General features: G+C 45.0%; 1 protein-coding gene across 1 annotated transcript in view; it reads right to left on the bottom strand.

Annotated features, from left to right (window-relative positions):
• Nucleotides 1-392: 392 nt before the first annotated feature.
• ndst1a (N-deacetylase/N-sulfotransferase (heparan glucosaminyl) 1a) overlaps nucleotides 393-14,895 on the bottom strand; it is a 16,117-nt gene continuing 1,614 nt past the window's right edge. Inside the window, 12 exon segments of the mRNA XM_013133538.4 lie at nucleotides 393-2,108; nucleotides 2,319-2,421; nucleotides 2,572-2,852; nucleotides 3,017-3,191; nucleotides 6,106-6,229; nucleotides 7,123-7,219; nucleotides 7,571-7,753; nucleotides 7,984-8,112; nucleotides 11,055-11,240; nucleotides 11,607-11,761; nucleotides 12,048-12,135; nucleotides 12,840-13,322. Of these exon segments, the coding sequence (XP_012988992.2) occupies nucleotides 1,989-2,108; nucleotides 2,319-2,421; nucleotides 2,572-2,852; nucleotides 3,017-3,191; nucleotides 6,106-6,229; nucleotides 7,123-7,219; nucleotides 7,571-7,753; nucleotides 7,984-8,112; nucleotides 11,055-11,240; nucleotides 11,607-11,761; nucleotides 12,048-12,135; nucleotides 12,840-13,322 (2,124 nt within the window). The 3' untranslated portion in view covers nucleotides 393-1,988.

The raw sequence follows: 14,895 nt of genomic DNA, 5'->3' as shown, positions 1-14,895 counted from the left end.
AATATTAGTTACATTATAAAAATGATTGCCCACAATTACAAGTCTTTATCGTACAATCCAGGACATTAGTACCATCATTGCTGTTATTATGGGTCGTTATAGTAGGATATTCAACAATCATCTCAGAGAAAGCAGGAAGTTCTGTATGAGAGTTGGCAGTGTAAGGGCAGATGAGAGGGACTGGATGGGGAAGGGGCCATACAAGAAAACAGACAGGAAGATCTGTTGGGTTCTTAATGGATGGCACTATGTTATGTTGTAGTGACATTTCAATACTACCTGGCTAATTCTGTCCCAATAAATACCTCTCTGCATTGTAACTGGGTTGAAAGAATGTCACCTCAATCACATTCAATAATTTATGTCTATAACATTATATTACAGAAACAGGAAAGGGAAAAACAGCATGTGCATTTTTATTTTGCCTGAAATTGTACTAAACTATTACAGACAGTAAGAGCAGCTTTTTGTTATCTATGCTTGCAACAGTAATACCAAGTGACCCAAATCTGAGGAACTCTATTTAGGCTCATCCAATGAGTGTGTTCAATGTGCATCTTTTAGTCTCCCTGATGCAACTCAGAAATGCAAAGAATAACTGCTAAAACAAATAAAAAAGGACTCAAATATACACAGCTTTGAAACACATCATCAGTAATACAAGTGTGTTTTCTCATTCTCTATCTCACATTACAGGAGACTATTTGACAATGAGTGCATTAGCGTTGGCCTTAAATCCAGAACTCGTTTTGTGCTAATATTCCACTTACCGCACTCTGTCACGCCAAGGAGTGGAATGTTAGCAGGAGCAGACTGGTACCCAGGCTACATTAACATAGCTTATGTCCGACTTCACATGGTGTGGTACCTGTGATATGACTGTGCTTTCAGCCCACCTGTGTGTATTTTGCAGAGTCCCAAACAGCAGCCGTTTCCCCGCGCAATACGTTACTTTCGACCCGGATCAGTGCAGCGCCGGTCACAAGTAGCGCACGTTTGGAACAGCACCGCTTTGCATATTGTGCTTTCAAACATGTGCAGCCCGCCTGGCCTGGCAATCCCTGTGCTGTGAACTCCCAATCACAAATAGTAACATAAAGTAATCTTACAAAAAAAAATAAGAACCATAAATAGGCCATGTCATGTAGTGGTGAAGATTCTGTCCTGGCACTGGTAAATGCGTTAATGTCTAGTTTCTACAAAGGCCTAGTGAATAGGACTACATACAACCTGTAGCGTGTGTCAACACACACACACACACACCCCCCATGGTAATTTGACAACCACAGGTATTAACTAATGCCACCGTTCAAGTACTAATCTCTGCTGTATGTCATCTAGTTCATGAATTCATCAGAGGGCAGATGTTTGACTGTGTCAGTGGTTGGGGATAAACTAGGCTGATGAAAGCCACCACCACTGTTCATTACCTCCCAGCCTTTAACAACTGGATCTGTGCAGTCCTCTTCTTCCCCGAGAGTATGGTTCAATTCCATGTGAGGAAGGCATGGGACGACCGAACAGAGACGGGATGAGGGTTGAACACAACCGTGTCCCAATTCCGTTCTTCCCGTAGCTGCACCTTTGCCCCCCCCTCCACCCCCTAAGAGTTGGTGCAGTCCGGGCTGGGGGGGGGGGGGCGTTTTCCTAAAGCGTTCCTAGTGAGGGTGATGGTGTTTCATGGGAAGGAACTTAGGGCCTAGGCTACAAGCGATTGCAAAGTCAAAGCCCACTCCTAAGTCACATTCCTTACTCTCCTTTCCTCCTCCACCACACCCATTTCTCTCTTGAGGAGCCCATAGAGAGGAGAGGCCGTCGCGTTCTCCTAATCTCCATTCTGGCAGGTGATCAGATCACCCACCCTTCTGAACCCCGTCAAGGGAGAGTTTTTACCCCTCCTATGGGTAAGATCATGCTCCTCCGTGTGGTGTTCTCTGTGGGGTTAGCTGTGTTACAGTCCGCTGAGATGATATCCTCTGCTGGTTCTGCTAGCTGGTACGGACCAGTTCCTCTCTGAGCCAGCTGGGAAGGGGCTGGCCTATCCTGTACAGTAGCTTAGACAGCTCTATATTGTGATCCCTGTAATGTTGCCTGAGGAACGACTGGGACTGCAGGAGAGTGAGAGAGAAAGAGAGAGAAAATGAGAGACCACGAGGGGTAGGGACATGTAAGGGCGATGAAATTACCATTACAAACACAACCAAGATTCAATTCATGCTATAAACCACTTCTAAAGTTACATGCAAAAGAATCCTTGAGGAATTTAACAACCATGCAGTGAATGTTAATTAAGTGGCAACTTTAATGGCCAATCTTACCTCGGTCTCCATATCAGGGTATCTTCGCCCTTTGCTCTTCCCCAAACACTTGGTCTTCCCCCCCTCCAGCAACTGGCACCAGAAGCCTTTCCTGGGGTCAAACCTGCAGAAAACACATTACATGTTGATCTGTGAAGAAATACAGTGTCGAAAATGCACAGTACAGTAGAAACATCTGAGCCACGGCACTTCCTGGTACACTGAGGTAAATGTCTAGGGAAGTGATCAGCTTTATGCTGCTGAAGTGACTCACGCTAGAATCTTGTGGTAGTTGACTGTGTTGACCAGGCCCATAAACTTCTGGATCTTGTCCATGACTGAGGCCGGCTCCGTTTTTAGCTGCTGTCCATCCAGAATCAGGATCTGGCTGGAGTGGTAGTGGTTGAGCCAGCGCTCAATGTGGATGGCGTACCAGCCCGGCACCAGGCAGCGGTTCTGGAGCATGCGCAGTTTCACTGGGGCATCATGGGTAGCCGTGATTACGTCATAGAAGGAATACTTCAGAGCCACTGGGTCTTCATGGGCGCGCTGGTGCTGTAGGGAGATGGGATGGTGAAGTGGGTACAGTAGGCGCTCTGCACTAGATGGTATCAGGTGAGGTATAACTGTCTAGGTACCATGACTGCTTATGGAAGGATCAGTATATTGGCATAGGGTTAGAACGTGGCATTGGGTTAGAACGGGCAGGTTGTACAGACCTGGTACCAGGAGTAGGCGCGGTCAGCAGGGTTGATGAGGATGGTGATGATCTTGGCCTTGGGCAGGAGGGCAGCCACACGTTCAGCTGCCACCTCAGAGTCAAAGTAGTTGGCACTCTTCTCAAAGTAGTATTCTGAGCTGGTGTTGGAGGGCAGGGGGAAGTACTCCATGTACCTAAGTGTTTACCAAAAGACAAAATAAAGTTACCTATAAAATTACTGGAACCCTTAACAAAGGGTTTTAATCATTTTAACAGCTTTAATTTTAGATGAAAAATGTTATGTTTAATATATTAAAATATTTAATATATTAATGCGTAATATTTAATATGTAATATTTACAGATGCAAAAATATTACTTAATTCTAAGTGTTTTCTGAGCAATTGTATTAGTGTAAAATACATCTTTATCAAGGGTGTCCATTGTTTTTGGGGTGACTAAAGGTTTCACTGGAGGTACACAGACCACATCCCTTTTGACATGTTCATTGTCTGCAGACACATTCACAAAATTTGTAATGAGTTCTAAACCCACAAATTGTCAGCTAGATCTGATTCCAACAAAATTACTTAAGGAGCTATTTCCTGTGCTAGGTCAGCCAATGTTGAACATAATAAATGGCTCCCTTTCCTCCAGATGTATACCAAACTCACTAAAAATAGCGGAAATTAAGCCTCTTATAAATAAATCGAATCTGGATCCCGACATTTATAGGCCAATATTCTAGGTCAATATCGAACCTCCCGTTCCTCTCAAAAATCTTAGAATTATTGTTTTCCCAACAACTGAATGACTTTCTCAAGACAAATAACATTTATGCTATGCTCCAGTCCGGTTTCAGACTCCATCATAGTACTGAGACGGTAACAAATGACCTTCTAATGGCCTCAGACAAAGGTTCCACATCCGTTCTGTTGCTTGTTCATCTTAGTTCTGCTTTTGACACTATTGATCACTCCCTTCTCTTAGAGAGACTGGATACCCATATTGGGCTACGTGGACATGTTCTAGCCTGGTTTAAATCTTATTTATCTGAAAGATATCAGTTTGTTAGTGTGGATGGCATATCCTCTGACAAGTCAAAGGTATGTTTTGGTGTTCCTCAAGGCTCGGTTCTGGGCCCATTATTGTTCTCACAATATATGCTGCATCTGGGTGATGTAATCCCGGAATCACAATGTCAACTTTCATTGTTAAGCTGAGGAAACACAGTTATATATTTCAATATAGCATGAAGAAGCCCCAAAATTAGCTTGCATGCGTTTCAGATATTAGGAAGTGGATGACAGAAAATGTCTTGCTTTTAAACTCAAGAAAAATTGAAATGCTCGTTTTAGGACCCAAGAAACAAAGAGCGTTGTTAGCAGATCTCACTGTGAACCTCGACGGCTGCATGGTCGTATCCCAAAAAACTGTAAGAAACCTTGGCGGTACCCTTGACCCTGACCTCTCCTTTGATGAACATATAAAATATGTCTCAAGAGTTGCTTACTCTCATCTTCGAAACATTGCCAAAACTCTGAAACTCTTTATCAAAAACTGATGCAGAACAATTAATCCATGCTTTTGTTACTTCTAGACTAGATTACTGCAATGCTCTACTTTCTGGTTACTCTGACAAATCAATAAATAAACTTCAATTAGTGCTGCACACAGCTGCTAGAATCCTAACTCGGACAAAAACATTTGAACACATTACTCCTGTCCTGGCGTCCTTACACTGGCTGCCTGTTAGGGTTAGGGCTGATTTTAAGGTTTTATTGTTAACCTATAAATCATTACATGGACTTGCTCCTACTTACCTCGCTGAAATGATCCAGCCATACATACCTACACGTAACCTAAGATCGCAAGATGCAGGCCTTTTAATTGTACCTAGAATCTCTAAACAGACAGCCGGAGGCAGGACCTTTTCTCATAGAGCTCCACTACTTTGGAACGATTTGCCAAATAAGGTTAGAAAGGCAAACTCAGTGAAGTGTCTACTAAAGACTCATCTCTACAGCATGGTCTATAATTAGGTGTAGCCTGGCCCAGGGGCGTGAAGATGACCAGAAAGGCTTGATACTGTCCACCCTTGCTGTCTTGCCAAGTGGGCTCTCATCGCCACTGGGATGCCCTCCCTCCAAAGCCTCTCGGGGGCGGAGTCACTGGCTTGTTGTTGTCTCTCTGTTGCGCACTTGTGCAATTGGGCTATATTCTGCTGGCAATACTCAGCCCTCATTCAGGGTGGTTGCGGTTGGTGGGTGTCCCTTTGGTTGATGCTTGGCAATGTGGGTGGATTGATTTCCTGCCTGTTGGGCCCTGTCCGAGGCCTCCCCCAGATAGGGCCACAGTGTCGCCGGACCCCCCTCTCTCAGTCCCAAGATCTTACGCTGCTATATTATTGTGCTGGGGGAGTAGGGTCAGTTCTCCTTCTCCACTAAGTTTTCCTTCTCGACTATAAATCCTTGTTGATATGAGGAATGCATTTTCTGAATTTTCCCAGTCTCCTCCCGTTTTGAACTTAGTAGGGCATGAGGTCCTGGCCCACATCTGCTGAGTACCTGGCTTGGGGGACCCATTGCTGTCCCTGTCCAGAGTCCTCCTGGTTGTGTTGCAGATCGAGACGATGCCTGACGATTTCAGCTGCCACTGTGCTGACACCTCCCCCTCCCCTGTGTTGTCCCTGTCCTTGTCCATCAGGTCATGCATCCAACCTGGACTAGGTTTAAATAGACTCTAGACTCAGCCCACACCTATTTATTCATTATTATAATTGTAATCTTAATATGTTCACCTGGCACAGCCAGAAGAGGACTGGTCACCCCTCTGAGCCTGGGTCCTCTCTAGGTTTCTTCCTAAATGTTGGCATTCTTAGGGAGTTTTTCCTAGCCACTGAAATTCAACACTACTGTTGTTTGCTCCTTGGGGTTTAAGGCCAGGTGTTTTGTGAAAGCACTTTGTGACATTTGCTGATGTAAAAAGGGCTTTATAAATACATTTGATTGAATGCAGAACCATCTTTACATTAATTTCCTAATACTCTGGCATGTGAATACTCATTGTGTACAGCGAGAACAGAACTCTTTCTCTGCGGAAATCATACCAGTCAATGCCTCTGTGGTAGTTGTGGCCATTGAAGAACTGGATCTCCTCAAAGGTTTCCTTGCTGGGGTAGTTACTAGTCAGGTCAGGATGCATACTGAGGAACAGATAGAGGGCTGTAGAACCTGTATTGTGGGGGATGAAGAAAAAGAGAGAGAGATGGGGGTAGATTTGATGTATTTTCAGGCATTGACAAACACACATTTGAAGCACCTGCTTCAGCCGTGAGAAATCCTTATCTAATCAAGTGTCTCTAATGGTGTGTATTTGGCATAGACCTCACTGTCTTTGAGGAGAAGTGAGAATCAGTCAACCGTCTGTGACAGACCAATTCCTGTTAATCTGTTCTGTACTGAGAATGTGTTACACTGATCACACACCATCGCTGCTGACAGGAACCTAACTCCTACAGGCCAAAGGGATAAAAACCTCAGGAACTTTCACTCTCTGTCGATGTGATAACTACATACACAAGGACGGGAGATGTATCAGAAGTGAGGAGAAATCAAGACTTATTCTCAAATGGCACTCTATTCCCTACTGTATAGCACACATATTTTCACCAGCCCACTGGAAGGGAGAATGTAAACTGAATCATTTTGTTGATGCACACTAGGTGGCGCCAGAGTGACACAGCGGGTGAACATTCTCAGAGACACTCTCTCTTCCATAGTAGTTGCTAAGTGATTATTCATGCCTTCGGGTTGTGCTCTTTATTTCACATAATTTTTCAAAACGCAGGAAGATGTTCAGTGAAAACAGGTTTGCAATTAGATTACTTCACTACACAGTATAGGATTGGATACACATTATTCAGCACACTAGTAAAAAATAAATGAAAACAATTTAAATTCTGCTGCTCTTTTTTGCTTATTTACGGCGTGTCACTGGGAACGGTCAGAGGGGCTCTAGGACTGCTCCATCAGCCAAATGCGGAGACAGTAACATGGCAGCCGTTGGAAAACCAGGCCAAACATTCTTAATGTGTGGCTCTAGGTGATGCTCCTGTCTCTCGCACCTGTCTTCTGAGGCCCGACGACAAGCAGCTTGGGGAAACGGTCACATGTTTTCTCCTTTGACCAGATGTCCTTGTGCCTTTTGTCCTCGCAGGGATCCTATAGAGCCAGGGTTTACAGAGTTCATTAGTAATTTTCACATTATTGAGTTGCTTAATGAAGCCTGAACAATCCATGTATACAGAACGAGATCCAAAGGACATGCAGCTACAATGGAATGATCAATGGAGATGCCCTTTGAACACAAACACAGCACGTGGCTTTAGATTGTACAGGATGCAGAGGGCAAAAATCCACCCAAAACAGTAAAACTTATGTAATGGGTTCGACTAATACATATCCACTTACAACAAAAGCTGTATTGGAATTTTATATGTTTTTAGAGTGACATCCAATGGACCCCAACCATCACATAAACAATGACTTTAAAGCGCTCTTCCGCACACTGACCTGCCAGAGCGGGTCTCTCTCGTTCGGGAAGAGGCTGAAGTATTTTTGGGCCAGCTGGATAGGAGGCAGGGTCTGAAGCCTCAGATTGGTCCAGGTCTGGAGGAAGGCCACCAGGGTTTTAAAGGTGTACAGACCCAGGCGGTCGTTACCGTAGTTAGACAGGTGGGTCATGAAGATACTGATCTGGGATGAGGAGAAAGGGAAAAGTGGAGAGAGATGGGAATGCTTAGCTGGAGTGTACATGGTGAGGATGGTTGGTCTGTCAGCAGGTCTTCCTGTATGTGTCTGTTGGTCTCTGTCGGCCTGTCTGTCTGTCTGCCTGTGTCTATCGGTCTCAGACTGTCAGTCTGCCAGTCTGTCTTCCTGTATGTGTCTGTCTGTCTCAATTGATCTCGGTGTGTCTGTTAACTTACAGGGTTCAGTAGGACAGTGAGGAACAGCTCTCCCCCGTTAATGAGCTTGTCCAGTTCAATGGGACTGCCTGGGTATTCCTTATAGAAGATGGTGTGTGTAAACAGCCCACATGTCTGCCTGGGCAACACCTGAAAACACACACACAATTAGAAGTCAGTGACACACTCCTGAAAACACACACACACACACAATTAGAAGTCAATGACACACACCTGAAAACACACACACAATTAGAAGTCAGTGACACACACCTGAAAACACACACACAATTAGAAGTTAATGACACACACCTGAAAACACACACACAATTAGAAGTCAGTGACACACTCCTGAAAACACACACACAATTAGAAGTCAATGACACTCCTGAAAACACACACACAATTAGAAGTCAGTGACACACACCTGAAAACACACACACAATTAGAAGTCAGTGACACACTCCTGAAAACACACACACAATTAGAAGTCAGTGACACTCCTGAAAACACACACACAATTAGAAGTCAGTGACACACACCTGAAAACACACACATAATTAGAAGTCAGTGACACTCCTGAAAACACACACACAATTAGAAGTCAGTGACACTCCTGAAAACACACACACAATTAGAAGTCAGTGACACACACCTGAAAACACACACACAATTAGAAGTCAGTGACACTCCTGAAAACACACACACAATTAGAAGTCAGTGACACACACCTGAAAACACACACACAATTAGAAGTCAGTGACACTCCTGAAAACACACACACAATTAGAAGTCAGTTACACACACCTGAAAACACACACACAATTAGAAGTCAGTGACACACACCTGAAAACACACACACAATTAGAAGTCATTGACACTCCTGAAAACACACACACAACTAGAAGTCAGTGACACTCCTGAAAACACACACACAATTAGAAGTTAATGAAACACAAAAACACACACATACATGCACATGTCTTCTAATCCTTGTGGGGACCTGAGTCGTAACTCTGATCTAGAAATCATTTTTCCTAGCCCTAAATCTGACCTTTACCTTAAACCCAACCTTAAATTTAACCTCAATAACCAAAATGATACACAACCATAACCGGCAATGCCTAAACCCAAAATAGCAATATTTAATTCTAACACTAAACCCCAACTGTAGGTGTAAGTTCTTTCTTGTGGGGACTGAATTGTCAACTTTTACTATGTTTGTGAGTACTCATTCTGGTCTTCACACTTCTAGTGAAACCAGGCTATCACACACACAAACACACACACACACACACACCCTGATGAAGATTAGTCAGCACCACTGATCTATTCAATGCAAAACATCCAAAACCCCGGGCAATAAACACTTTGGCTTTCAATAGTCTTCATATTATTATTCTCATTTGGGAAAGCAAACCTCTTATCCACTTGAAGTCTATATGGAAATTCATGGAAATACAGCTGAAGTGGGTGTCTGGGGATCTGAATATCAATGTATTCTATTTGTATAAGCAGAGCAGAGACAACTGGACCACTCTGACAGCTGCTTCTCACCAGCATCGTGCTCAATTCAAATGGAAGGCAGTCAATTCGGGAAGTAAACTCAAATTCCATTCAATTATTAAAATGGGAGATCTATTTTTAATGACTGCTTAATGAACTGAAAAGGATAAGCTATTTATGCCCCTCCCCCCCAAAAAATAATGTTTTATCACTTCCTGAACTGACTGCCTTCAAAACAAACGGAGAACTCCGCTGCTTCAGAAAAGACAGGGTGACAGAGAAGGAGTTGCAGACAGCAGGAGAGGACAAACTGCAGGCAGCACGCCATCGCCGAACCGGACGTTCCCACGCCATGCGGAAGACAAGTGTCCAGGAGGGTTGAGGACCACATTTATATTATATTTTATGAATGAATTCTAAAGTTAGGATATATGGAGGATTATAAGCATTAAAAACCTCTACATTGTAAAAATAAATAAATGGTGATCCGTCGTTCCTCTGTGAAAACTACATGTTTGTAGAGCGCAGTTTGGCTTCGCTACAGACATTTATAAATTGGGTGTCATGGGAACTCCAGAAATGCAGCTCGGAGGCGTGACACCAAGCGTGACACCTCCTACTGCTTTAAAAAGGGAGAGTGTACTGAGCGTACCAATGTATGACTCAAGGTCAAGCAAGAACGTGCTGAATGTCTTCTGCACCCAAGTCAATATACCGAAGAGAAGCAGTCAGATCTGACAAGGCAGAAAACTAAAAAGTTCCTTCTGAGTTGCAATTGACTGAGAGAGGGAGCAGTGGAAGCTGAAAGACTGAGGACAGACGCAGAGCTGGCTTCGTAAATTCACTTTAAGTTGTCAGAGTCCAATCTGGACTGTTCGTAATTCAGAGCCTTGTCAGGTGATCCATATTTTATTCTGGACACTTTGGCAGAGGAGTAACGTTGACCTCACACTTACTCTCCGAAAGATGAGAGAACAGAGCTGGTTTCACCGTTTTCTCTCTCAAGTGTATTAATGACTAACTGTGTTGCCTTCAACAACTCAGCCCTTTTTTCAACTGTCGTAAGAGCTGGGTGATAGACCGATTGTCATTCCCTCACTCGTCGCACACCCTCCACCCAGATTCCCGGTAACTCGGGGTAGATTGAACTGGAATTCATGAACACACCCCTTATTACAGTTTCAGTATGAAAGCCAGTGTTGCCACGGTGATATAAATAAAACCATCCTACTGTTCTCCGCATCTCAGGGGAGGAAATGGAAGAGAAGAGATGGAGGGGTGCTGACAGGAGAGGGTACAGAGAGAAAAGAATGAGGGAGAAGTGGAGAGATGGGGAGGGTTACAAAGCTCTGACGATGGGGGGAGAGGAGGGGAAGATGGATGGAAGAGTCTAGGTGACAGCAACGTTGTTTAAACCAATTACGCACCTTAAGGTCTGCAAACTCAGAAGGTCAAGGGGTGAACTTGTAAAGTTGTAAACTCAAATGACGAGGGGGAAGGGGGAGATATTTAAGAGAGAGAGTTGGAAACAGAGGGCGGGGGGAGGGGGGGGGTGAAACTCTCGGTGGTGTGAGAGCTGTACTCACGCTGATGCCACTATGTATGAATCCTCGTCTGAAGCGGGCCGGTTTGAGGTGGGGGTACTCCTCCGTGCTCGTCACCCTGATTCCCCACACCTTCTTCCAGGCGTCGTACAGCTGCAGGTGGACCGGGTACACCCCGGAGTGGTGGGGGGCGACCGCATAGCCCATGTCAGTGGGAATACCATGCTCCTGGAAGGACGAGAAGGAGGAAGAAGGATAGAGGCACAGGGAGAGGAAGGGAGAAAGGAATAAAGAATGGGAGAGAGAGAAAAAGTTACCGGAGCTGTGAGTAAGGCAACTCGCCTAAAGCCACAGTCAGGATTCAGACGGACGTAATCTGAAGAGTAACTCATTACGGGACAAAGTGATGTCTCACTCACAGCTTCAGCACTCGCAGTGTCAGTCCCCTGTTTGAAATGCTAAAGCGAGCTCGCCCAACACAGCCAGCGCCCCCCCCCCCCCCCCCCCCCCCCCAACCAACGCGCAGCGCTGGCCGTGTTTGGCTAACGTCGGCCAAGCGAGGCGCGCCGCTGGCCTCCAATCGGAAAGACTCACCACAGCAAACCTCTTGTTGAGTAGCATCTGCTCGGCCAGCACTGATTGGTTGTGGAAGAGGTGGGGTTGCATGTGGCTCCACATGTGAGGGAACCACCAGAACTCCTTGACATAGGAGAGGAGCAAGTCATCACCCAAGTCCTCCTCGTCTGATCCTGGGGACACGGGGGAGGGGGGGGGAGATGGGGAGGCCCGGCACGGACAGAACAGGAGGAACAATGTAGAGGTTGTCCAAAGGCGGGCAGCGACGGGTTAGAAACCAGGGTCCGCAAGGAGAACGGCGTCGAAAGAGGGAGAGAGAAAAAAAAAGATACCAGGAATGAATATGTGAAATGTCATTAAGACAAATGCGGCTTTTCGGGAATGCCGCATCATCAAGGTGTGGACTGTGTTCAGTGATCCTGGTGTGAGTGCCGGTAAGGGTTTGTCCTCTGGTCTAACCTGCGTGGAAGAACTTCCCGGAGAAGCCCAGGTTGAAGGTGAAGTCTGGAACATGTTTACGCAAGTCTCTCTGGGTCTCTAGCAGGGCCTGAAACAGAGAAGACAGGGAGGATGAGCGAGAACACACACACACACACACACACTCTCCACCCTCGGTAGCCTACTTTCTGTCCTCCATTCCGTGTGATACTTGCTCCTCTGATATGAGAGTAGGTTTCATATGATCTCCATATTAAATGAGTGTTTGTTTAGTTTGATCTCCATCCTGCGTATTAATTCACTATCTCTCTCTCGCTCTCTCTCTCCTTCACTCCCTCCCCCGCCTCCCCCGCCTTTCTCGGTCTCTCTTGCCTTGTCAGAGTGATTCACTTTCAACACCCCACTGTTTCGATGCCAAGAGAGAAAGGAAACCTTGATATACTTCTCCTAGTTTTCTACTTTTCCATCCTTGCACATTAGAGGAGGCAGTATAACTCTGATGGGACAAAAAACAAAAAGGTTCTTCTATTTTGTGTGTAGTGAAATATTCATGGCTAGGGTTCCTGACAGAGTATGTGTCCCTATAGGAACATTGCTGCAGTCTGTCAACTCAATCGCCTACTGAGATAAATGCAGAAAAGGGGTGGATGGAGAGGAGAGCTTATTATATTAGGAATGACGAGATGCCCCTTGTCTGATCTACCAATCCCAATTACCAAGCTAATGTGTCATTAAAACGCACAGTATTATGCAACAGACTTAAAGGACTCGGAGACATTGTAAATGAGCATTTCTATTCCTTTAACCTATCACCTTGACATCCTCTACTTTCATCCTGGTGCCCTCCTTTCCCACAAAGATGTCATCTATATCGACCAGTAGGTGGCGCTCCATCGAGAGGGACAGCCTCTTTCCCGTGAGGAAGCCCACCGCGTCCACAAACACCAGCTTGTGCAGCCAGAAACTGAGATTATTCCCAAACAGGACCCTCTGGATGCCGTCGTGGAGCCCCAGGTCCTGAACCACGGATGGGAGCAGCGCGGCTGCCGTACCCAGCGAGGGGACACTCTCGGCGGACTGGGTCTTGGCAAGGAGGACGGGCTCGTAGGTGGAGTGGTTGGACTGGAACACGGTCCAGTCGTCGCCGGGCAGCGAGCCTGGGAGTGGCTGACCGGACCGCGTGATGAGGAGGAGGGGGGACTTGGGGTTGACCACGCAATCTTTCAGGCCCAGGTTGGAGTGGAGGAACAGGGGGAAGCCTTTCAGCTGCGCACTCAGGAGGCTGTTTTCATTGGCCTACAGGAGGGTAGAGGTCAGTGACAAGATCAAGGAGGAACAGACAATTTCAATTTAATTCCAATCAGTTCTACTCAGGCCACGGCAGAATGAAGTCTTTTGTTAATGCACTGAAAGGAGAGAACTTGCAATCATGCGGGATAGAAAATCTTATGAGACCCTCTATGAAATACATTCTATAGAGATGAAGAGAGTACAAACTCCATTCAATAGATCCCATGGCTGTCCAAGCTCTTTCTCCAAAACGGACTCTCCCAATCCTCTTACATCTCCATGGCTACTGTCTCCCTTGTGCGCACTCACTCTTTTTCTTTTCACCGCTATCCCTAGCACTCTCTTACTGGAGGCTTAGTCAATAAACATCTTATATGGCGTCTGACAAAAACACATTGTTATTAAGTTCACACTTACCCACATACATATTGAGGGTGTGACCACAATCAGTGATATATTAAAGCAACATTCCCCCAATGCCTGATTAACTATTAAACACATTCCTGTTCAACATCGATGATGGAGCTTGAGATGCGTAATTAAGATGAACTCTGACTCTTCTTATCTCTGTCAGTCTCTCTCTCCTGGTTAGACTGATCCAAAACGCACAGTATTGAACAGGTGTTCATTGCTAACCCACTAACCTGGCCCACTTATCTCCACGAGAGAAAAGGAGAAAGTGAAGGAGAGGGGGAGGAGAGAGGGACGGTTGGGGAGAGGGCGAGTCAGAAGAAAAAAAACTGCAGATCATGAGCTAATACTACAGAAATGGAAATAGGAGAGATACAGACTTGAGGAACAGTGAGACAGTGGATGAGAGACACATACAGCGGGAGATTGACAAAGAACACAAAGGAGCTAGAGACAGACAATGCTTTCTCACCCAGAGGGTTTCAGTGATATCTAAATCCTTAGAGGCAACAGGGAGATATAAAGAAATGGACCAATGGAGCAGTGGAGCCAGAAAGACCTTGAAGACACAGTACTACTAACATTGAAGAGACAGTAATACTAACATTGAAGACAGAGTACTACCAACATTGAAGACAGAGTACTTACTAACATTGAAGACAGAGTACTTACTAACATTGAAGACAGAGTACTACTAACATTGAAGACAGAGTACTTACTAACATTGAAGACAGAGTACTTAGTAACATTGAAGACAGAGTACTTAGTAACATTGAAGACAGAGTACTTAGTAACATTGAAGACAGAGTACTTAGTAACATTGAAGACAGAGTACTTACTAACATTGAAGACAGTGTACTTACTAACATTGAAGACAGTGTACTTACTAACATTGAAGACACAGTACTACTAACATTGAAGACACAGTACTACTAACATTGAAGACACAGTACTACTAACATTGAAGACACAGTACTACTAACATTGAAGACACAGTACTACTAACATTGAAGACACAGTGCTACTAACATTGAAGACACAGTACTACTAACATTGAAGACAGAGTACTACTAACATTGAAAACAGAGTACTACTAACATTGAAGACACAGTACTACTAACATTGAAGACACAGTACTACTAACATTGAAGACACAGTACTACTAACA

Source organism: Esox lucius, chromosome 4 (assembly GCF_011004845.1).
Source record: "Esox lucius isolate fEsoLuc1 chromosome 4, fEsoLuc1.pri, whole genome shotgun sequence".
Lineage (NCBI taxonomy): Eukaryota > Metazoa > Chordata > Actinopteri > Esociformes > Esocidae > Esox > Esox lucius.
The sequence above is the reverse complement of the archived record's forward strand: the minus strand, read 5'-3'. Positions and strand labels throughout refer to the sequence as shown.